The sequence below is a fragment of the Colias eurytheme genome, chromosome 30, assembly GCF_061535395.1.
Source record: "Colias eurytheme isolate Ceu_HAF_F1 chromosome 30, ilColEury1 Martin Lab GWU primary, whole genome shotgun sequence".
NCBI lineage: Eukaryota > Metazoa > Arthropoda > Insecta > Lepidoptera > Pieridae > Colias > Colias eurytheme.
Window position 1 is genome coordinate 4,002,522 of NC_143009.1, and position 26,602 is coordinate 4,029,123.

The following is a 26,602-nucleotide window of genomic DNA, read 5'->3' on the forward strand; positions in this document are numbered from 1 at the left end:
AAAACCTCGACCCAATTTTCTTTACTCGGCCATCTTGAATTTGAAAGATGGTGAGGATTTGAGATAGTATTTTACTTTCGATTCTACTGACCCGTTCGGGAGCTATTATGCCTCAGACAGACACATAAAACTAATACTTATAACATCCCGCCCTTTTTGCGTCGGGGGATACAAATCATGTACATAATGACGCTAGTGAAGAGATTCCATGAATGGACTAAACAAGGCTTTTACATACATTTCAAAGAATTAAAGTCACCATATTGTGTAAAAATGTTTTTGGTGATAAGAGTGGCGAATGCATTAGGTAGAGTCGAACCATTCTTAAAATGAACGCCCCTACAATGCAAAAATGCCTTTACCCTCACGTGCAAAGCTTGTGCACAGACACAACACACGCATTCCTTCTATTTATTTTTTTGGAAAACTATTTTTTTCGGACTGGCCCGATAAGTTAATCAACTTGTGTTTACATAAAAATCATCGAACGCACACATTTTGGTGGAGGGGCGCTCATTTTAAGAAAGGTTCTACTCTACTATACATTGGAATGAAGCGCCACGTATTTTTGGCGCACACACACACGAATTTGATATTTCTCATACCTAGAGCACAGAATACATAATAGTAGCTAAACCACAGAGCTAAACGCTACAGAACGGACACTCTCCGCCTCCCGCCAAAATTAAACACTTACCTCACCCCGCGCGATCGTGATTAAAATGGGCCACATTTTTCTGCAAGGACGATACGCAACGAAGATTGACATTTTTGATTTGTGATTATCGTTTTTCGTAGAAAATGGTTAGATATTGTGCTGTTTACTGATGTATTTCATCAGAAAAACGCGAATTTTTTTTACGCTAGTCACAAATGTGCCAACCATAAAGCGTTAACACACACATTTGCAGTCTCTTCAGTGTGACTGTCAAAACGATAATTTTGTAGGGAGTGTCCGGGGTGTGCCTAGAGCTTATTTTAAATGATTGTTTAATTAGCACAACAAAAGTATAGGTATGTATAACTTAGCAAGTATGAAACAGTCTTGTTTTTTTTAATATTTGTATTTATTTCCATACTTATGGTAGTAGTAGTAGTGGTATTAGTAGTAGTAGTGGTAGTAGTAGTATAGTATATTATCTGTCTAAAGAGTTTATTTGTTTGAAAGCGCTAATCTCGGAAACTACTGGATCGATTTCAAAAATTATTTCACTGTTGGATTTGTTCGTGATCCCTGAGTGCCTATAAGTTATTATATGTTACTGACAGTACCAGACTTCATTTTCCGTTAGAACTACAGACAGCTACCTCTCAACGGAAGCACCATTGAATAAGGTTCAACTATTTCATAGTTTGTTTGCCATCGACTTTTCATCTACTCTCATATAGGTACATTTAGTAAATAGGGAGTTGTTCGTATCTTAAAACAACAACCAATTTTATTTACATGTAGGTTGTATGTAGTGTAGGTTTTTGCAAATGAAATGCATTTTATATAGGGTACACAATAAAACACAAAATATTCTATAAACAAATTCTCCATTTTATTATTTTACCGATTAAAAAAACTAAAAACTACTAATATTTAGTAAAAAAAAATCTATATAACTCGGATCGCTCGTACACGAAAAAAAAGGTAATTTAAAAAAAATATCAAACATTCGCCAAAATATATAACTTAAAACGATTTACAATTGGCAGTTGATCATTTATTTACATTAAAATACAATTTATTCAACAAGTTCCATTTAAATTACATCAACCAATCATAGATAAGACGACACCGCCGCCATCTTGAATTACAAAATTAACAACCAATTAGAAAAAAGCTAACGCGTTCCAATTTCAAATCGACCACAAGATGGCGTTTTAGAAACAACATGCAAAATCAATATCTTTAAAAATATATGTATCCGTATCGTATAATTCCAATATTTTACATTTTTTTCATTAAAAACGCCATTTTGCGATCAAAATTACAATTTAATATTTATAAATACTTATCCGGTGTCTATATTTCATCCATCTATAAGATTATGTAGCCTAGCAACGGTTTTTTTTTGTGAAATACCCTCTTTTTCGACAAAAAAAATGTTGAAAACGTCAAGAAAAAAACTTTAGATAAAATATAGATATCGGAGAATAGTCAATAACCACTTTTTAAATAAATACCAAGTGGATATATAACTGTAAAATACCTTAAAATCCAGTGCAGATTATTAAATATACATTCATTTTAAATATATTCTATATTAATTAATTTTAACTCTAAACGCGTGTAAAAACATGAATACGTGTGATGAAAATGAAATCGCAATTGTTTAATTTCCTTGCAACTAACATTTACTTTAATAAATTACAATTTAAACTTACTCATTACTGGATTTTCGATAATCCCATGTGAAATGAGCCTTAAAAAAATCGGAACGCAATTTCTACGGCAGTTACAAGCGAAAGTGTATCGAGCTATTAAAATAATCGAATGTATATAAACCATATACATTCATCAAATCGACTACATCTAAAACCAAAGTCACATTACATTAAAACAAATATAATAATGTGATTTTGACGATGGACTGACGTTTTCTTTATAACATATTAAACAAATAATAATTACCTTAAAAATATCGATTTTCCGTTTATTTAATTAATTAAAAAAAATTATCGATCACAGTCTGAAAAAGTCGAAAATGTCAATCCACCTTGAAGAATTTTCAATGGACAGTTAACATATAATGCCATATTCAAAAATTCCACGGTATTTTTAAACTACGACCCCTAAAAATTGGTTATATTAAAAAAAAGCGAAATTCCTACATATTCCTTTAAAATTAACTCTAGGGGGGGGATAAAAATTAATATTCTTAATATGTACATAAATAATGAATGGGTTAAAATATATATATACCATTCAGTGTTGTGTTGCCAAATAGCAAAAAATCCCGATTTTTATTTGACGATACAAAAATAGGCCCAAGCGATATAATATATACGCACTTGGCAACACCTAGTGGAAATTGCCATTATTAAAAAGCGTAAGGCCGTGGACAAACAATTGTGGACACACTTTGAATATTTACAAAAAGTATATTGTTCTTTTTATCTGATAATAATTTTCAATTATAATTCTGGGTGATTTGTGATTATGATAAATTTATTGATTTGCTAGAATATTACTTCGTTTTCATTTACCTAGTTTTTCTTATATGGAAAACTTAAGTTGCAAGCAACATAAAATGGGATTCTAAATATTGAATTACGGAATATGAAATTAAACCTTAGAGCGTATACGCACTATGCGGGTAACCGCATTGCGAGTAGCCGTCCGGCTGACCGCAAGCACAATTATGTACGTAATATTCATTTCTATGCGCACTGTGCGGTCTGCGGTAGCCGCATCGCAGTGCGCATAGAAATGAATATTACGTACATAATTGTGCTTGCGGTCAGCCGGACGGCTACCCGCATAGTGCGTATACGCTCAGTGTTCTTACCACAAAACAATTAAAGCAGTCTAACTTTAAAGTTTTAAACCAGGGATCTGTCACTTTAATAGTTGTCTATGTGAAATACGACGAAACCAGATTAAAGAGAACCCGCGCTTAAAGTTAAACCCTGTCTAAAGTTTTTTGTGGTAAGACGGTAAAATATTCAGCATAACCCTGACATTTTCAGAGTTTTCTTTGTATTTTCAGTCATTTTAGAAATATTATGTATATTCAAAGTTGTGGCCAACAATGTTTCGCAAAGCAACATCGACCATTTGCCATTCTTTTCTAAACTAATATCAGAATGACATTAAAATGGCGATCAGAAATGGGATTGAGCGAATACGTAATAATTTAAAATTATTTACATTATTTTTAATAAATATTTCACAAAAAAAAACATTCACTTAGATATAGAAATCCGCGTATTGATAGCACTATCTCTTTCTTACACTGAGAAATGTGATACGTTAGAGCAAGACAAGTATATATCTAGGCGTTTCATACAACACCATACTGTCAAAAAAGTGCGTGCCGAGCACACGTGTCAGAAGTGAAACTTCTTTAGCAACACATGACGTGACGGTATTACCATGACACGACCTTGAAATTTAACTGTCAACACGCCTAAAGAAGAAACCCTAAGAAAATTAAAAGAGTATAGACTAAGTTTTATTTTTATTTTTGTGTAAAACCCTATGAATTAATTAATTTATTATTTAATATGTAGTTATATTAATTATTACATTTATTAATATGTTCATTACTTTACTTATACAAACGACCAGTATCTAGAAAAATATTTAATTACGTATACTAATGTTTTATCGATACTAAATGCGAGTATATTATTCACGATTTTATTGAGAAAAAACTTTAATAAATAATAAATTGACTTCCATACATTTACATCCACCATCTCTCTCACTCTAACGTATTATATTTCTGAATGGCAGAAAGAGACAGACATATTGAGAATGTTTTTTCTATATACTTTTTCCCTATACGTTATTAAAAATAAATATTATTTGACAATATCTTCGTCTAATTAAACTTTTTATTAATTCCTTAATATATTTATTTTACTACCACCGAACTAAAACGAAAAAAAATTATCTACAAGTTTTCACCAATAAAAAAAACTATTATTCTAAATTTATAAAATTATTCTACGAAAAAAAAAACAATTTAATTTTGTGCTAATCTCAACTCAATCCCACTTCTTGTAAATAATAACTATTAAACATACAAATACAGGGAAAAATTAATATATTCAAAATATTATCAGTATCCAATTAAACGCCTAGTCATTTCGTTAAAAAAAACTAATAAATTCATGAGAATCTGTTATTAAAAAGAATCATAACAAGTAATTTACTTAGACGCTTGTCATATTAGTAATATTTTTTTTAAATTTATCAAATTTACTAATACAACAGTAAATAGCATAAAAATTAGACGAAAAATTGCATTTTTATAATATTATTTGTGTTTCAACCGTTATGTACAATGCAGTAATTACAAATAATTGTTATATATCTAAAATATATATTATCTACATATATTTTACATTATAATATTGTGTTGTTTGCAGAGAATTGGCCATACATTGGCCAAATGGTTGGCGTGTTGGATTAGTGTTGGTCGTGATTGGTACATGTTGGCCAAAGTAGGACAAATGTTTGCATTAAATTTGTGATAAGTACATTGAAGTCATATTATGAATTATATTATATTGACTCAAGAATTGGAATCTTTATTTTTTGTATTAAATATCAGATTTTATATTATTTCTTATTATTAATCTGCTTAAATTATTAAATTATTAATCTTAAATTATTATAGTTAAAGATTGAGTTAAATAAATGAAAAATGTATGATTCTCTTGTGAATGAAATCAACAAATATATAAAAATTAAACAATTTTTAACATTATTATTCGATACAACATTATTAAATTTTTACATTGAAGTAAATAATCATCATTTTTCCAAACATGATCATCTTCGTCACCAAAATGACCATCCTCATGACCAAAATGACCATCCCCTTGACCAACACTTCCCACACGACCATCCTCTTGTCCATCCTCTATACCAACATGACCATCCCCTTGACCAACACGACCATCCCCACCATCCTCTTGACCAACACGACCATCCCCACCCATCCTCAACACAAATACTTGACCAGCAGATCCGCGACTTCCCCTTTCGCCAAATCCGCGAAGTCAGACGCCCGTTTTCCCCTCTGCAATATCTCTATAGTACTTCTAGACTCGAGTTGTTTTATGTGATGTAACAATTTGACTTCGGATAATGGCGACGCAGGTTTCGCGACGTTTAAAGTCGTATTTTTTAAAGCTCTAGCGACTGTTTTTAGGAATTTAAACCATTGCCGTTCGCTGGACGTCGCTTCAGGTGTGTTCGAGAGAAGCATCGCTTTTTCCGCTAGTGCGCACACGCAGCTTAGTGTTAACTGTAATAAAATGGGTTTTAGATCAAAATTCGTGGTAGATTATTGGGTCAATGTTTTTATAGGTATATAGTAACATGTGTGATTAAAAATATAGTTAAAGGGAAAGCAGTTTAAATTATTATTATATTATATGGGAAATAAAACATACTACGCGTTATATAGGGTTACTTGTAAAATACCAGCAACCTCTCAGGACAAGATAGCTAACATCATAATTCATAAGTAACAACATTTGTTCTACGACTTTTGGCATAACGCAATACATTATTTTTAAATAATTTTTTTAAAGTTTTTATTGTACTCTCCTAACATGTGTTCTATTCATTATCGAAAGGACGACGCGACGCCTCCTTTCCCCTCTCGTTCGCTTCTTGTTTACGTAATTTTTGGGATGCGCGTAGAGTTTATAATATTGAAACGGAAAATTAAATGAATATTTTATATTTATTATTGTATGAAAATAAAATCTAACAAATTATCAAAAGTCGTAGAACAAATGTTGTTACTTATGATGTTAGCTATCTTGTCCTGCGAGGTTGCTGGTGTTTTACAAGTAACCCTGTATATTTATTAATTAAAAATATAAGTATCTCTCAAAATTAAGTTGTAAAACCACTTTAAAAAGAAAAGTACTAAAAAATTGAGTTTATTTTTCTAGTTCTTAAATCAATATCTTCATTACTGTCTGTCAATTTAAATAATACCATAATATTTTAAACAATTCAATAATATTATTTTCAATATTTTCCCCAAACTTACCCCGTTAGTGAGCGCATATGGAGTCCTGGCCGGATCTAGGGCTTCACCGAGTATACCGCACGACTCCAACACGGCCGACCAGCCCGTGCTGTTCTGTATGTATCTGAAATTTACATACAAACATACTAATTTTATATAACTTTTTAGGCTAATACAATACAATAGTTTTTGAAGTGAAACTTCTTTATCGGGGTTGGAAAAAATTTAGTGTAACATTTTTTCGTTACGCGTGACATTTTTCCGTTACGCGCCAACTTTGATTCGACATATTTCTGTAAAGTTGCATATAGTAAATTATTTTTTTGAAAAATAAGGTCATAAAGAAGTTTCACTTCTTACGTGTGTACACTAGTACACGCACACATTTTTTTAGCTATACTGACGACAGTTTTAACTTCAAAAATAGATATTTTGCTCGTATTTCTTTGTGAGCTAGCCGGTGCGTACGTTTGTTTTGGGCTTTTCTTACGTGTGACTTGCGAGTACGATTTGCGCACGTTTGACTATGCATACGCCTGCGAATGACTTGCGTATAACTAGTGTATGTGTGTCTTGCGTGTATGTGTTGCACGTGAGATTTGCATATATATATTGTGTGAAACTGTTGCGTGTGTGACTTGTCAGTGTTTTGCACGTGTGACTTGCACGTATGACTTGTATATACGTGCAAGTCAAGACTTGCATAATATGTGTTGTGGACTGACCGGTTGGCTTGGTTCTTAGTGACCCTGCCTTCCAAGCCAGAGGTCCATTCCCACCCGGGGCAAATATTTGTGTCTGGGTATGACTTGTGTGTATGTATGTGTACACTCACTTGCGATAATACGGCGCCAGCACATGCAGGCCGAGCTCCCGTCTCGCGTTGCCGAGCGCTCGCAGCAAGCGGGCCCACAGCGCACGTACACGAGTGTGTGTCGGCGGCGCGCGGCGAAGGAAACGCGTCACGAGAGTCTACGAGCGACATTATTATGATTATAATCAACATTAACCCATTGATACCGAAAGGCCCGATCGGGCCACGACACAAATTCTATTGTGTCTGTGATTCCGGGGCCTGATGGATTAACATGATCTTAATAATCAACATCATCATCCTTATCAACATCGTCATCCTTATATCATCTTTAACAACAATGCAACTCAAAACAACATCGCAACATAGTAACTTTCATCATTATAATCAACATTATCATCCTTAACAACATTGTCATCCTTATCAACGTCATCCTCATAAATATCAGCAATATCAGAAATATCAGCTCATAAATATCAGCCTTATAATATTCATATTCAAATTAAAAACCATTTATTTGACACCAAAACAAAAATAAGTACAGTAAACATTTTTGAAGTGAAAGATCGCGTCATGGCAATACCGTCACGTCATGGATTAAGTCGACGATTTTGGTATGTCTTCAAAACTCCAAAAATTCAAAATTGATTATTTGGAACAATAAAAACGCACATTACAAAAACTTTATGTATCTTTAGATTTCGCCAAAAAAGTTTCCCTTCTGACACGTGTGCTTGGAACACAAGCTCCTTTTGACGTGACAACGTCTTATAATTCGATAGCGCCGGTTGCACGCACGAAAAAACATGACTCATGCGGCGTTACCTCGCTCTGAGGCGTTCCATGTAAGGCTTGAAGTGCGAGCGAGAGCGCGGAACGAGCGACAAAGAAGCACAATCGGACGTTGTCACGTTCAACTATCGTCAGTAAACCGACTTTACAGACAACTAATTTTTTTTTTAGCATATAAATAGAAACGTATTAATAAAATACACACCCGTCCTTTCCTAACAGACAACATTTGCTGCAATCTATCCCCATAGAGGAGGCCAGCGAACATCTTATTTAGTAAATCATCTTTGTCTTCATCTAAAAGGTTCTTAATGGGCACAGGTTTTTGATTTATCGCTAGATTCACAACCTGTAATAAAAATAATTGTATTATTAATACAAAAAAATTCGTCTTGACCTTATAAAACAAAGTATAAATAACATCTATCAGTCAGTGAAAGTCCCGTCAAAATCGGTCCAGTCGTTCCAGAGATTAGTCGGAACAAACAGACAATTGTAAAAATTACTATTTTGGCATTTGTATCGTGTTTACATCCATACGCATTTATTAAAAAGCGGTTATTTCATTACAAACAGACACTCCAATTTTATTATTAGTATATAAATTACAAGGCTGTGCCTAGTAGTGCCGCGGTTTTTCTCGCAGTCTTCCACTCCTGTTGGTCTTAGCGTGATGATATATAGCCTAAAGCCTTCCTTGATAAATGGGCTATCTAACAACGAAAGAATTTTTCAAATCAAAAATGAAAAAAAAATATGATCTTTCTTTCTTTCAAATCGGACCAGCAGTTCCCGAGATCAGCGCATTCAAACAAACAAACTCTTCAGCTTCATATATTAGTACTAGCGGTCCGCCCCGGCTTCGCCCGTGGTACCTACATGTTTAAACTATCCTATCTCTCAAGTTGGATCGAACTGCACATGGTGTGCGAATTTTATTATAATCGGTTAAGTGGTTTAGGAGTCCATTGAGGACAAACATTGTGACACGAGATTTATATATATTAGTATAGACACACCCCGGACACTCCATACAAAATTATCGTTTTGACAGTCACACTGTAGAGACTGCAAATGTGTGTGTTAACGCTTTATGGTTGGCACATTTGTGACTAGCGTAAAAAAAAATTCGCGTTTTTCTGATGAAATACATCCGTAAACAGCACAATATCTAACCATTTTCTACGAAAAATGATAATCACAAATCCAAAATAATAAAATTACTTTAAGTCAATTTGATTAATGTTGTCAATCTTCGCTGCGTATCGTCCCTGTAGAAAAATATGGACCATTTTTAGACTGATCGTGCGGGGTGAGGTAAGTGTTTAATTTTGGCGGGAGGCGGAGAGTGTCCGTTCTGTAGCGTTTAGCTACTATTATGTATTCTGTGGTATAGATAAATACCTGTCTCTTATCAACGCAGTCACTTTTAGGGCTATCCTGTTTGGGCCTCCGCTGAACGGATTCAATGTTTTTCAAGAACACATTGGACTCGTCCTCTTGGCTCTCGGCTTCCTTTTGAGCTGCTTCTAGTTGTTTTTGTTTTTCCTCTCTTTCCTGTTAAATGTTTATTTGTATTTATTTTAAATGAAATGTAAAGATGCTTCATTCTATGATTTTACACAAAGATCCAGAGTGGTAAAAAGTCATTAATACAGGGTGTAATCGTTAAGTGTGCACAGGCGATTATTCCGTAACTATTGCAGATATCAAAAAACTTTATACTGATATAGAAAGCCCTTTACCCAATGAGTAAAATGACAACAATAACTTTTTAAAAATAAAACGGGAAATATCCAATAATTTTACACAAAACACTTCCATACATTTAGTATGAGATATGACTATCCTAAAGATGTAATATGAAAAATTTTGGTTCATTTTTTGAATTTGTGCTTAAATTACTTCACAAATTTTAATAAAAATTCATTTAGAAACTGTTAACAGAGCTCGATGTGGAATATAATGGTATTCCAAAACGAGGACGTCACTTTGAACATTTGCTTTGAACACAAAATGTATGGAAAATTCAATGTATAGGGAGTGTTTAATGTAACTTTTTTGGATATTTCCCGTTTTATTTTTAAAAAGTTATTGTTGTCATTTTGCTCATTAGGTAAAGGGCTTTCGGTATCAGTATAAAGTTTTTCGATATCTGCAATAGTTACGGAAAAATCGCCTGTGCACACTTAACGATTACACCTTCTATATTTATATAGTTAATCTGAGTTACCCTCTATATATGAGCTAAATTTCATTGTAATCGGTTCAGTAGTATTTGCGTGAAAGAGTAACATACATGCAAACATTCACATACATCCATCTTCACAAACTTTCGCATTTATAATATTAGTATGATAAGATGAAAAATCATTAGTTTTTTAAATAACTTTAAGCACTTATAAAACAGCATTTAATTTATGAATTAATAACTTTAAGGGCCGATTTTTCAATGCTTGGATAAAACTTATCCGTCCAATAAAGTATTACACGATAATATTAAAATGTCACGTAAACGTGCAAATACGGGCAATTAGAATACGTTTTTAAAATTGTAGTTTTATACATTATTCGACGAATAAGTTTTATCCAAGCATTGAAAAATCGGCCCTTAAATAACTTACCTTAAGTATAAGTGCGTTAGATATAGCCAAGGGATCGTTAAGTTCCTCCAATCTTAGTAAAATAAGGTATAGGGCTTCAATGTCGAGCAAAAGCTGTTTAGTTCTTCGCATTTCTCGGGGTACCTGAAAATATATTTAAATATTGCAAATGAGGTTATCGCATTAATATTAGGTCACAAAGTAATTTCTAAGTTATTTACACTTGTATCATAAAGAGGAATGAATTCAATGTTAAAATTTGAATTCTTTGTATTTAATTTTTCAAGTGTGAAATACTTCTTCTTGACACAATTCTTTTTGACACAAAATTTGCTCCTCACTTTTTATTTTCATAAAATTTTAAGGCTTCAATAAAAAAAAAATTCAAATGTTGCTTATATTTGGTCAATCACAATCATTTAACAATTTGACTTGCTAAACTATTTTTTTATCAATTTATCATAAAAAATAAGGAAATGATATATTTTTTTTTATCTCAATATGGCAACACATACCTCAGCGGGATGCGTAGTGCTGGCAACACTGGGCGCCCTTGACAACCTCGAAGCCGGCGGCTCCGAACCCACTACCTCCACGTCTATAATCTTACGTGGCGCTGTTACACTACCGCACTGTAATGAAAATTAATAAAAGTAATAATATGTATAAATGCTTAGTATACTTCACTACATAGTATAAAACAAAGTCGCTTTATCTGTCCCTATGCCTCTATGTATGCTTATATCTTAAAAACTACGCAACGGATTTTGATGCGGTTTGTTTTAATAGGTTGAGTGGTTCTCGAGGAAGGTTTTAGTATATATGTAATTTGTTAGGTTTTAGCCAAAGCGGGCGAAGCCGCGGGCGGAAAGCTAGTTTATTAATATACTAGCTGTGCTGCGCGGTTTTACCCGCAGTGCTCCGCTCGTGTTGGTCTTAGCGTGATGATATATTATAGCCTGTAGCCTTCCTCGGTAAATGGGCTATCAAACACTGAAAGAATTTTTCAAATCGGACCAGTAGTTCCCGAGATTAGCGCGTACTAACAAACAAACTTTTCAGCTTTATAATATAGTTGATTATGTAATAAAAAATCAAAATCAAATTTTCTACCGTTTTTCACAATTTTCTTGGTAAACCCTGTATCGAATAGCATTTTAATTCTTTGTAAAACATCTCCTTTGGTCATTTTTCATCCTTTCCAATCATTTTTTCAATCAAAACCTACCTTATTTACGAATTTTTTTTGAAAAAATTTCATTTTTTTAGATTTTTTCACATTTTCCCCCCCTTTTTCCACTTTTCTTACCTGTAATTTCCCCAGCGAGTTCTCAAACTGCGTAGGAACATATGTCCTAGGCGGATCTTCGCTTGTAGAATTGTGTCGATGGGAATTGTGACGTTCGCGCGCGTGTCTGTGCGTGTCCTCTTGTTTTACGCCTGAAATGATGGATTGATTTTGATGCAATTTTTTGTGATGGAAAGATTTTTATTACTGGCGTAAAATGTGTTAATAAAGTAATACTATAAAAAACAATGGACTGGTTTCAATTAAACTTTCTAGAATAAAAATACATTTATATATTAACGTGAAAGTACGGACAGAATGTGATGATTGATTAAAAAATAAATATATCTTGAATGTTTTATTGTTTTACTTATATGAAAGAGGATGAAAGTTCAAAAAGAAATGTAGATCATATGGAAAAATGTAAAATATACTGGTGAAAATTTTATTCAAACCAATGAAGTGGAATTTTAGTTTAAATACAAACTTGCAAAATTAATTTTTTCCCTCTATAACATTACTGTCTTGGTATGGCAGGACACAGAAGGCTGATCACCTACTTGTCCCTAAAGAAAATCGATCAGTGAAACAGATGTATAATGCATCTGCCCCTTACCCCACTTGGGGACATGGGACTTCACTTTTATAACATTACTGCATATAAAAGCTATAAATTAATATGGTCATTAATTTTAATAAACTCACCACCACTGTAGAAGGGATGGTTCTGTTGATTAGCTTTATGCGCCTCTTTGATCCCCGCTTTTTCTTTGTTCGCTTGCCTTTCGAGAAATACCTGGAAAAATTAAAACAAATAATACATTTTTGTCATTTTATAAAATGTTTCGTTTCTGACCATTATGCTGTATCTATACTAATATTATAAAGCTGAAGAGTTTGTTTGTTTGAACGCGCTAATCTCAGGAACTACTGTTCCGATTTGAAAAATTCTTTCGGTGTTAGATAGCCCATTTATCGAGGAAGGCTATAGGCTATATATCATCACGCTACGTCCAACAGGAGCGGAGCAATGCGGGTGAAACCGCAGGGAACCTTATTACTCGTGGATAATGTAACTTTCGAATGGTCAAAGAATTTTTAAAATCGGTCCAGTAGTTTATGAGCCTATTCATTACAATCAAACAAACTAACAAAGTTTTCCTCTTTATAATATTAGTGTAGATTAGGATAGGAGTATATAGCATAGCATTCCAATGCATTCTCTATAGTCTATACATTCTATATACAGGGTGTTACTCACAGTATAATAAAAGTCGTGTATATAGGGTGTTCCAGTATTCAATTGCAACATTTGTATATTGATCAGCCATTGTTTCTCCCTTTGTGTCATGAGCCCAGCGTAGTCGTCTGAATCGCTTGCTGTACTGCTATCGTCGTTTGAGTTTCGACTGAAATTATAATAAATACATTATTTAGTAGTAAATAATGTTATTATAATAAAAAATTGTTACACGTAACTTTTGATTTAATATTTTTGTAGATGAATAGTTGTAAATGCAGTAATCATTATTGAAGTGAAAACTTCTTTAGCGGCGTTGGGTATAAAATCTTAAACTCGCGTCAGGACACGTGGCCTGATCGAAAAAGCGTAAGACAGATTTTTTTTTTAACCCTTATATTCCATGCGTAAGACGAATGCCATTCCAAAATATCAAACATGCTGAACGTTAATAATCAAGTTTTCACTTCTGCCGGCACTCCCGGAGTGCAACCCATCTTTTTTTTTCATGTCTGAACATGTTTAGCTGTCGAATACTATAAATTGCCGCTTTCCTTTGTCTCGTGGCGCATTCGTACGAATCGTGCCTGAGGGGGGGGGGGGGCTCGGACGTTGTTTACACGACGTTGGGCCAAACTACCCTCACTTTACTAATAGTCGTTGACTTGCTACGATTTGTTATCAACTACCTACATCAATTAGGTAGCCGTGTAGTATCGCAGTACATTCTTATTACATTTCAAACTAATATTTAACCCGGCCTCGCGTTTTATTTCTTACAATATTATATAAAATTATAAAATATGTTAAGTTGAAATCGAAATTTAGGACCAATTGTAAACTTAATTTAATGATTATATTATTACTTTTTAGCAAGTGTCTATACAAATACAATAGTAATCTATTAGTTAAGTGACATGAAAGAGCTTGTGCCGAGCACGTGTCAGACGTGAATTTTGCCTTTTCACCTTACTCCATGACGTGACGGTATTTCCGTGACGCGACCTGAATATATTACTCTCAACGCGCCTAAAGAAGTTTCACTTCAAAAAAATAAAAAAGTAACTTATTTAAATAACTTAATTGTAGCATAATATACCTCTTTGTCGGATTTTGAAATTTGTTTTACAAATGGAGTGATTCAATAGCAAAGTTTCTGTATATAATTTGTTAAATTGTAGACTTTGAAAACCTATTTAAAAATAAACAATAATCAAACTCACCTCAAAGTATTCCCAAAACCATTATTTCGTTGTCCGCTCAACATAGGATGCACAATTTGATTGTTAAAATTCCTCGCTAACATAGGATGCTGACTTGCGTTATAATAACTGTTATACATCAACATTGGATGCGTATTTTGTATCATTTGAACCAAATTCTGCGAAGTTAACGGTTTATTTTGCGAATTATTGTACACTCGGCTCTTTATTTTCGGTTCCGTTCTCTTTTTGACAGGCGACGTGATCGGATTAGGTTGATTGGTTGATTGTTTCACTTGATTGGTCGGTTGGTTCTTTGCGTGGTTCACTGGTTGATTGATTGGTTCGTTCTTAGCTGGGATGGTTGGCTGAAAATGTGATTGGAGTGTTTAAATTGGGAAATATGTCAGTATATTTTTATAATATAAATTATAATCGAATATGTAAAGGCGAACTACGACATTTTCTATCGGATAAAATTTATTGTATGGCTTTGTATGTGTTAAATTGGATAATTATTATAATATACCAGTATAATGATGCATGAATATTGCGTGTGACATTGAAAAAATACATATTGTGAATGCTACTTTTATTAAGTAATTCTTATCAAAATAAATACCTACAAATATAATTATTCTTATATCTTAAAAATTAAGCTTGTCTATGACCCCAACAAATGAAATAATTAGTATAATTATTAATTTAAATACAGAAAATATATTTACTCACACGAAAATTCGGATTATACTGGTTTACACCCTGATTAAAGTTCTGTCTCGGCATCCCCATACCAGGTGGAGGTGCCATCATTCTTGGCTGAGCCATTCCCATGTGCTGATATTGATTTTGACCAAAATTACCATTAGACATCATTTGATTTTGACCCATTTGGTTCATATTTTGACCCATCTGGTTCACGTTTTGGCCCATCTGATTCATGTTTTGACCCATTTGATTCATATTTTGATTCATCTGGTTGACATTTGGACCGATTGGAACGTTTTGACCCATTTGATTGGCGTTTTGACTCATTTGATTCACGCTTTGACCCATCTGATTCATGTTCTGTCCTATTTGGTTCATATTCTGACCCATTTGACTCATATTTTGACCCATCTGATTAACATTCTGACCCATCTGAGTCTGCGGCATTTGATTTTGATTCAGTTGGTTCTGAAATAACTGGTTCTGATTCATTTGATGCACGTTCTGTCCCATTTGATTCATTTGCATCATGTTCTGCCCCATTTGATTGTTCTGGAATTGATTCATTTGATTGTTCTGCATGTATTGATTCATTTGTGCCATTTGATTCATGTTCTGGCCCATTTGATTCATACTCTGCATGTGGTTTGGGACCATTTGGTTCTGACCCATTTGGTTTTGACCCATTTGGTTTTGACCCATCTGGTTTTGACCAATTATTTTATTAACAGGTTGGTTCATTTGGTTCATGTTATGCGCCATGGGTTGTTGAGGCGCAAACGGTAGCGAAACGGGCGCTTGAAGACCTGGCGGCCTTTGTAGAATGACGGGAAATCTTGGCTAGAATTTAAAATGTTTAAATAAGAATCAATTTTTGTTTAGTTTGTTTATAAAATAACTAAATAGAAAAGTACAAGTGAAGCTTTTTTATAATAGCACTATTTGTATATTTTTCTTGGTTTTTTAAATAATTAATCATACTATGTTTTGTTATTCTTATATGCTTTACAACTTTCAGATTAGATGAAATGAAACTACGACTGACCCCCGAATTTTCTTTAAAACATAGTTCAAAATTAGGACACAAACTCAAATAAATAAGAGACGAATCCCATCTTTTCATGACTATTACTAAAGAAAACACGCTAATACTCATGAAATTATTGTATTTTAAATATTGAATTAAATCTATATGTTTAAAGGTCAAAATCGAGTCTAAAAGAGTTGGTTACATAATATATAATATGTTAATACTATTTATTTATTTTATTTATTTATTTGAAATCAGGTGACAGACAATAAATTGTACAGACCCATAGAATAAATACCTTACAGACTAACTATTTAAATCACATATATTTCTCTTTATAACCTCACCTGAAAATAAGACTGGTTATAGTTCTGCGGCGGTTGGTTTTGCCGCAGTTGCCTTTCAAGTTCCTCCACTGTACATACATTTTTGAGTTGTGGTGCGGGCTGTAAATTTGAATTAATAATAATTAATAGATATATTATTTTTTTATAGTAAGTGAACAAGTCGCCGAGAGAAGGACTATTTTATTTCTGCCATTACAATATTTTTCATTCCTTTCCTGCTTTATTATTAATTATTATGTCTCTCTCCATAATACACGGGTATCGCCATAAGGAAGATACCTAGTCCTTTGGAATGTCCGATGTTGGACTATTGCAAAAACAATGGACAGGAATAAAACTGGGCTATGGATAGGGGTGTTGAATGGACTGGTAGGCTGGGTCCATGGGGACTATGGACGTCTGCCTTTTCAATATTAAAAATTGAAAATTATAGCTTCTGTATTATTTTTCCATTTGAAAGATTTATAGATTTGAAAATATTTTCATCAGGATATTTCACATTTTAAAATTTGAGTTCATAAGATAGACATAAAATGATTTATATTTTGAAACAAGTAAATTTTCCTCTGTAAATACTCAACAAGGAAATAAGTTTTAATTACTTATATTTTGCTACTAAAACACACAATCATAACATCCATACCTATTTACTTCAAAATCACAGAAAATAACTAAAAATACTCACTGCAGGGGGTGGTGGAAATAAGTCATGTCTCCATACGTTGGAACTTAGAGACCCGCGCGGTTGCGGCTCATTCTCATCAAGCACTAACTGAGATAGCGATGCCTCTGTGAAATAACGTTTGCTTTTTTAGATATGTATGGTATTACCACAAAACAATTTAAACACAGTGTAACTTTAAAGCAGGGATCTCTGTCACTTTAATAGTTGTCTATGTGAAAAACGACAAAACCAGATTAAAGAGAGGTGCGCTTAATAACTCAGGCCCCGGAATCACAGACACAATAGAAAATCTATTGTGTCGTGGACTGATCGGGCCGTTCGGGGCTCAATGGGTTAAAGTTAAACCCTGTCTAAAGATATTTTGTGGTAAGACAGATACATGTTAACAGCTGTTTATTTTAAAATATAATAAATTTTGTAACAGAACAATATGGCATACATTTTTACAGGTATTTATATAATAATATTATAATTTTGTAATAAAACAATTCACAAATAATAGGCGAGTGACAAACAAAATTCAAGGAAAACCAACAAAAGTCTGTGAAAAGATAGATTCTAACATTTTAGATGTATGAATAACTTTAACTTATTTTTTAAACATTTTTTTCATCAATACATTCGTCTTTTGTAGCATAAACTATTTTTTTTATGCCACATTCTTATAGAAAAAACTTGATTTAACACAATCAACTTCATACACCAGAAAACTTCATACTTTATATGTACGCTTTAAAACCGTATTTAAAAACCGTCACTAACCAAGCCTAGAGTCCGCTTCGTCCATCGCATTCTGACGGCGGCTGCTCTCCAGCTGTTCCGCGAGATGCTCATGTTCCACCTCCCAGTCGAAATCGTCCGCTGAAAAAAAAATTGGTTGTCTGTAAAGTCGGTTTTACTGACGATAGTTGAACGTGACAACGTCCGATTGTGCTTCTTTGTCGCTCGTTCCGCGCTCTCGCTTGCACTTCAAGCCTTACATGGAACGCCTCAGATGAGTCAGAGCGAGGTAACGTCGCATGAGTCATGTTTTTTCGTGCGTGCAGCCGGCGTACTTTAATTTTGTTACGTCAAAAATTGTAGGGAATATAGATAGATCCGGCTTGAAGGACCAAGTTTATAGTATATTATAATATACTTTTCGAAGAATAGATGGATCCGGCTTGAAGCACCAATTTTATAGTACATACCATGGACTAATAGAATCTAAAGAGGACTGATGAATGTCATACTAGAGATCGTACCCCGTAATTTCAGCTTATTGCTAGATGGCGCTCTCATTTGAGCTTATTATTTAATTTGCAGTTTTAAAAGCGCCACCTAGTGACCAATTTTAGAACTAAGGAAACAGCAAACTATCGATTTTCAATTATTACATCTAGAGGGCGTTGTTTTAAAAACTCCGGTGTTTTTGAATTATTATTTTAGTTTTTAGGGAGCATCTAAGGAAGTGAGTACCTCTATTACGATTTCGACACCCACTACAAACATTCGACATAGTGATCAGAGTAGTGTATATAATATAATTATATTATATATATTCTTTATTTTCTGTTAAAAAAATGTCTATATCTTTTTTCTTCTTAAGTATTCCCTTGTAAACAGTATTATTTATATGACCATAAAATACGGGAAAAGAAAAAAAAATATGGATGTACAGCGATGATTTGAACCAGCATCTATCGATTTTAAAGTACGAGACTCAGTCAACACAGCTACAGGCACTTATACGTCTTACATTGAAATTTATGCTCTAATTGTTCGAGTATTTCTTTGATAAATACAGTTCATAGCAACGCGGTGGTGGAGCATCTTAAGGAAGTGAGTACCTTTAATAAGATTTCGACACCCACTACAAACATTCAACATAGTGATCAGAGTAGTGTATATTATATATATTCTTTATTTTCTGTTAAAAAAAATGTCTTTTCTTTTTTCTTCTTAAGTATTCTCTTGTAAACAGTATTATTTATATGACCCTTAAAATACGGGAAAAGAAAAAAAAATGTGGATGAACAGCGATGATTTGAACCAGCATCTATCGATTTTAAAGTACGAGACTCAGTCAACACAGCTACCGGCACTTATACGTTTTACATTGAAAGGAGATTGCCCAAGTGACTATGGCACTTGGTATCGCAATCAAACTTATTGTGTCAAGATGAAATATAGCTCAATTTAAAGCTTGATGTTAGTACTTTTAGAAACGATTAAAGTTTTTATGTAAATAAGCCGCAGTTCACGACAATAAAAATAAAACAATAGTTTTATTCAACGCTTCAAAAAAATACTTTATCGAGTTTATACTAACGATGAACGTTAAGTTTTACATTTATTACATAGGTAATATTTTAATTTACAAGACAAATGTGAAAAGTAAATCGTAATAAACATTATAATTCAAAATAAATAACGTCGAACAATGCGTCGAACACATTCATTCAACTATGACATATGACGCAGGACGCTTGCAAGAGAGATAGATATAATGTGTCAAAACAGAAACTTTTACTTTTATTTCTATTTATTCGGTATAATTACGACTTAATAGTGATAAATATGATCATTATAAATACAAATAGGAATTAACAATATCACGAACACGTGACACAACTAGTATTTTACCGATTCCATACGTGGTCATACATGTTTCAAAAGAATAACTTTTACTATTATTTCAATTATTTATCCGGTATAATTAAGACTTAATATTGATACATATGATCATTATAAATACAAATAGGAATTAACAATATCACGAATACGTGGCACAACTAAAATTTTACCGATACCACCCGTGGTCATTCTCCTTTATGCTCTAATTGTTCGAGTATTTCTTTGATAAATACAGTTCATAGCAACGCGGTGGTGGAGCATCATAGAGTAACTTATATAGGATTGTGGAGCATCTTAAGGAAGAGAGTACCTTTAATAAGATTTCGACACCCACTACAAACATTCGACATAGTGATCAGAGTAGTGTATATCTTTATAATATAAAAATGAATCCCAAAATGTGTTGGTAAGCGCATAACTTGAGAACGGATTAACCGATTTCGTTAATTCTTTTTTTATAATATTCCTTGAAGTTCGAGGATGGTTCTTATGTAGAGAAAACGTGAATATGTACCACGGGCGAAGCCGGGGCGGACTGCTAGTCTTATATATAAAAATGAATCGCAAAATGTGTTGGTAAGCGCATAACTCGAGAACGGCTGAACCGATTTCGATAATTCTTTTTTTATTATATTCCTTGAAGTACGAGGATGGTTTTTATGTAGAGAAAACGTAAATATGTACCACGGGCGAAGCCGGGGCGGACCGCTAGTAATATATATTATTTAAATTCTTTATTTTCTGTTAAAAAAATGTCTATATCTTTTTTCTTCTTAATTATTCCCTTGTAAAAAGTATTATTTATATGACCATAAAATACGGGAAAAAAAAAAAAAAAAAGACGTACGGCAATGATTTGAACCAGCATCTATCGGTTTTTAAGTACGAGACTCATCAATACAGCTACGGGCACCTATACATCTTACGTTGAAATTTATGTTCTAATTGTTCGAGTAATTCTTTGACAAAAACAGTTCATAGCAACGTGGTCCATGGTCTTAGATCATTAAGTAATGGATGGAGTACGCTGGCAAATGTTCTAACTAAACTTTCTGCTGATTTTGGTGCGGAGAAGGTAACTCACACTATTGAAACACAATCACACATTCACAAAAATAATTTGTGTCACGAAAGTCGTAAAAATTTATGACCTTTTAAGCGACGAGTTTTTAAATTCAACTCTATCCCTAAGTTCATAAAGATTAAATTTGTATTTCATTCCAAGTTGTCTCGTGGGGAGTGCGGTTCAATATCGCGTTCTAAATTCAACTTTATAACTTAGATCATAAAGATTAAATTTGTATTTCTTTAATGCCTCAGCCCCCGGAATCACAGACACAATAGAAAATCTATTGTGTCGTGGCCCGTGGGCCGTGGTCCGATCGGGCCGCTCGGTGGTCAAGGGGCTAAAAGATAGACTCGTAAGGAATGCGGTTCATTATCGGGTTTTAAATTCAACTTTATCTCTTAGTTCATAAAGATTAAATTTGTATATTTTCTTTCCATGATAGTCTCGTGGGGCCGCATCAATGATCGAGTAAACGACTCGATTATTTGTCTTGATCATATCGCTAAACGATACATCGACGATTATTAGAAATTGCATTTAATTAGAAATGTACGTTAAAAAAATATACACAAATGAAAGGTTATTCCATCTTTTTTAATATTCGACATGTTTGAATTGCTTCTGCAAGGCTTGACAGTGCAAAACGGCATTTTTAGCGGAGCACTCGCAGACGTCCTTTCGATGTTTTAGCCTAGGAAAACGCAGAGTGTTTGTAATCGATTACGCAAGTAGTTTTTATGAAAGCATAAGATTTTTCGATTCGAATAATCTTATACCTCGACAAAAGGGGAAACACCTGCGAGTGTTATCGATTACTTAATGATCTAAGTCCATGGTGGTCACGAAGTCACTCTCGAACAGCGATGAACGAAGTGACAAAAATAGGCGGTCCATCCTAAGGAGCGCTGGTGCAGTGAACTCCCATAAATAATTATAATAAAGTTGTGCTCATTCATTTAACAATTAATATATCTTTAATTTTAAATTAAATTTATCGTATACCTAAACTCCAATACGAATATCAAATGCCTAAATACGGAATCCAATAAGAGGTTAAGAGAAATTTTCAGTCCTTCGCGAAACAAAAGATCACGTAAACATAGCGCAATCCATTTTATAGATCATCTTCATACTTGATAAGTAGTATTATTTTTTTATATTTTTATTGAAATTGATTCCAGAAGATAACTTTAAAAATTCATTTTGTTACTTTTATTAGTGATCCATTGAAATGTTACATTTTTTAGCCCTAACCTTGCATTTTTTAGAGGACGCAATTTTGTTTTTTTGATGTGTAGGGGGGGTCAGTGTGAAGCTAAAACCAAGTTTGTGGGGTCGCCACCCTTGTCCCACGGCCGCCATCTTGAAAATAGCGGTTGAAATGGTATTTACGATATATCTCTTAAACTATTTAACTGATAAAAAATATCGTTAACATTATTTGTTGCAAATCGAAATATTCCAATTATTTGTAACTAGCGGTCCGCCCCGGCTTTGCCCGTGGTACATATTTACGTTTTCTCTACATAAAAACCATCCTCGTACTTCAAGGAATATAATAAAAAAAGAATTATCGAAATCGGTTCAGCCGTTCTCGAGTTATGCGCTTACCAACACATTTTGCGATTCATTTTTATATATAAAAGATTTAAGATATTACTTTGTTCTCATGCTTTGAGTTAAAATTGTACCGTAAAATAGCGTTTTTTGTTAAAAATCTGTAATAGCACCCTTATTGTGGTGCTTTTTTTTTGTAATGAATTTACTACGCTACTGTATTTTCTTTGTTTTAGACTTTAGTTCAATACTTAATTAAACACCCATACAATTTTGTCACGAGTCGCCTCTGGTCAAACTAACCGTTATTAGTGTTACGTTTACTCAAAATACAAAAATGAAGAAAGTATTATTTTACGCTTATTAAATCTTTAAAACTAAAACAAAATGATGTGGAGGTAGGGAGGTGGATTTCCTCAATCGAAAAAGGGAGAGACTAGTCTACTCGACCGGCCGGCCGTAAAGGCCCCGATTATTAATGGCGGAAAGTTGTATATATGCTCTGTAACGAAAACATTTCGCTTGCGCGATTCAGAGCAAAAAATAACATTTAAATAAAAATATTTTTTTGCGTATTATATTTTACGTATTATATTTTACGTTATAGTTTACGTTTTTTGCGTATTATATTTTACGTCAAGATACTATTTGGCACATTGATTTTTTTTGTAGCGACATCTCTTAGCTTCATTAAACCGACTTAATGCTCTAAGGCGACATCTAGTTCTTAAACGTATAAAAAAGCTTATAAAAATGCCAAATGCTACTGTGAGTGACATCTATCGACAAAATTGGGAACTGAGAAACGAGTTACGTTTTTTACTATGGCGATTGTAAGTCTTCTTGAGTGTATTAGTCTATGGTACATACTGCAGTATTGTAAAATAAAGAATATTAGACCATAGACCAAAAGAGTACAATAAATTCGATTGCTCTGGCGGGATCTCGAGTGGATTTGAACTACATGTAGTTCATTATGGACAAACACTTTTTCATTAATTTTATTGATGGCAAATATGAATAAGGAGTAACTATTATATTGCCTCAAATTAAATTATTAAAAGTGACAGTAGAATACAAAATATTCACTTCAAAATTATCGGGTATTTTCCGATAGGTTCGTTGCAAACAAATGAAGGAGTCAAGTTTTTAGTCAAGGTTAAAAAATCACGAGCGCGAGTGATTTTCCTGAAAAACTTGACGACTTTATTTGTTTGCAGGGAACCTTGAGGGAAATGCCAGATAACTTTGAAGCTCGTGTGGTATTCGAGCACATACATAATTAGATTATTTTTCCGTCCCAAATGTCGGCCAATAATTTCACAATTGAATTGAACCTGTCAGTTTGACGTCAACGACCAGAGAAAATTTTCAAAAAATTATCAGTATAATACCATGTAGGTTGTACCACATGACGTCGAATGGTGCAATTCTATTGGTCGATATTTGGGTCGGAAAAATAATCAATTGTAATTCATGCTTATAAATTCTGACAAAGGAATATGGATTTCATGGCTCTCTCATGTATAGGAATTAACATTCAGAAATTTACGACTTACTAATTGAATGTTTTTTTTTTTTAATTTAATTGGTTACTCACAGTCCTGCCCAAAGGTCTCATTGTTGAGGGCATCATACTCCTCCTCCGACGGTTCCGCACAATCATCATCGTTTAAGTTCTGAAAGGGAAACACAATATTATGGTTGCGATTCTTGAAAAATTGAGTTTAAAATAAGGTAGTTTATAACACGTGTCAGAAGTGAAACATCTTTGGCAAGATACCAAAATCGTCGCCTTACTCCATGACGTGTGTATTGTCATGACGCGACCTTGAAATTTTACTCCTAACGCGCCTTAAGAAGTTTCACTTAAAAGCTTCTTTAATAATAAAAAACGCTATGTAATTCGAAATCATATGTTTGGTGTATACTACTGTATATTAAAAATGCGTATACCATTTGTTTAAATTGATTCATTGAATAGCTCATTCAATTTGTTAAAATTTAACAGTTGTATATGTTACAGTCAAAACCCTGAACCAGTCAATAACCTTATTGACCGGTAAAATTAGTCAATAAGGTTATTGACTAAGGGCGTCGGTCAATATCCTTATTGACTAATTTTACCGGTCAATAAGGTTATTGACTGGTTCAGGGTTTTGACTGTAGCATAGACACAATTTGTTAAATTGATTTATTGTAAATTAAATCTTATATTGAATAACAAATTTACAAACATAATGTAATTGCCATGTGCTTGAGAGTACAAGATAATTTATTACCATTACGAAAATATATAAGATTGTAGATAAGGGATGTAGTTACATATCATTCTTTATGATATAATCAATCTCTGTATCAAAACAAACTTGTTTTGCATACTGTTTAATCACTACATAGTATAAAACAAAGTCGCTTTCTCTGTCGCTATGTCCCTTTGTATGCTTAAATCTTTAAAACTAGGCAACGGATTTTGATGCGGTTTTTTTTAATAGATAGTGATTCAAGAGGAAGGTTTTAGTACAAAATTTATTAGGTTTTAGACAAAGCGGGCGAAGCCGCGGGCGGTAAGCTAGTTTGATAAGAAAGTTGGAGATATTGTAGACAGATATATAACAAGGAAATATAGGAATGAGTATCTTGCCACTGCCATTCAACTATTAAAGTTGAGATATAGGTTGCTAGGACCAATTTGGATAATTGGCGACTGCATATGCAATACTAATGCAGCATGCAACACATATTATGTGCTTTTTCTTTCTTTGTTTTAAAACATTTGAAGAGACTTGGTGGTCTTAGCGTGATGATATATAGCCTATAGCCTTCCTCGATAAATGGGCTATCCAACACCAAAATAATTTTTCAAATCTGACCAATAGTTCCTGAGATTAGTGCATTCAAACAAACAAACTCTTCAGCTTTATAATTTTAGTATAGATAAGTTATTATAATATTTTAAGTAATAAGTATAGATACCATCCAAAATGTTAAACCGTTTTTATGTAATAGAGTAACAAGACAACATGTATCAAACAATTATGTGTAACATCTGTATTAAATATATTGCACAATATTACATAGACATCACGCAGTCTAAAATGATAAACAACTTATACAAAAAGTCTGGAGTATCTATTTCATGAGTACCAGCTAAATTCTTATAAGGTTTAACATGCTGTAATATGAAATATTGTAAAAATAAGAAAAACATATTTAAATATACTGGTTAAAAGCAGTGATTTATATACTTGAACACCCTGACATCATTTTTAGTCAGCAATCTTTGTATAAACGTGACTAACACATTTTATGGGTACAATTCTTCAAAAATGTATTGAACTCAATAATTATTGGGTCTGTTACGAACAACAAGCATAAACAGTCATCATACTATCGGCTTATATATAAAGTAGTTCATATCTCAATCAAAACAAGGCTCGCTTTCAGAAAACAACTACTCTTTACGTAGTAACAGTCGTAACATTCAGTATCACATTCTTCCAAGAATACAAACAATTCCAAGACTGTACTTTGCTCAATATACGTATTTATAAGTACACTATGTTATATTTACCATAATATATCTAGGGGGTGCCCCATAAATAGAAAATTAGCTATAAAATAACAATTTGTTTCAATGTAGGTTCGACGTGCACGCTGGCACTTATGTTCGAGAGCTAAATATATGGTTGTTATATACCAAATTGAACGTCTAGATTCGTGTATGCGTGTAAAAACTTACCGACAACGAAGTATCGAACCCGAAAAAAGAATCTGCCATTGGATTTTTTCATATATCATGGGCAAAAATGACATGACTTGTCACGCTACTGTGTCGCAACGGCGCTAGCGCCATGTCGAATTATCGTTCGGAAACCAAAAAGTCATAACTTGTGTATACAGATAAACCAAAAAAGGGAAGATAACAATAAAAAAAAATGTTG

At 33.3% G+C, this 26,602-nt stretch overlaps 1 protein-coding gene across 1 annotated transcript; it reads right to left on the minus strand.

The window, feature by feature from the left end:
* Positions 1-5,327: 5,327 nt before the first annotated feature.
* Patr-1 (Protein associated with topo II related - 1) lies at positions 5,328-26,526 on the minus strand. Its single transcript, XM_090118526.1, has 17 exons — positions 26,401-26,526; positions 24,259-24,337; positions 18,179-18,277; positions 17,417-17,520; positions 16,732-16,830; positions 15,379-16,194; positions 14,668-15,014; positions 13,466-13,613; positions 12,910-13,000; positions 12,226-12,356; positions 11,432-11,548; positions 10,938-11,060; positions 9,718-9,870; positions 8,519-8,662; positions 7,543-7,679; positions 6,729-6,831; positions 5,328-5,969 (listed from the first exon to the last, which is right to left on the minus strand). The coding sequence occupies exons 1-17, from the start codon at positions 26,437-26,439 to the stop codon at positions 5,664-5,666; spliced, it is 3,036 nt and encodes a 1,011-aa protein (XP_089974652.1). The 5' UTR covers positions 26,440-26,526; the 3' UTR covers positions 5,328-5,663.
* Between the last annotated feature and the right edge of the window lie 76 nt (positions 26,527-26,602).

What these genes read in the sequence shown, in the direction of transcription:
- Patr-1 (XM_090118526.1), bottom strand. Translation starts at nt 26,439, where the DNA reads ATGGCAGATTCTTTTTTCGGGTTCGATACTTCGTTGTCG. An exon ending in TGTCTGTTAGGAAAGGACGG is followed by an intron (nt 7,680 to 8,518) that starts GTGTGTATTTTA and finishes TGTCGCTCGTAG; the next exon opens with ACTCTCGTGACGCGTTTCCT. An exon ending in CTGGCGCCGTATTATCGCAA is followed by an intron (nt 6,832 to 7,542) that starts GTGAGTGTACAC and finishes TGTAAATTTCAG; the next exon opens with ATACATACAGAACAGCACGG.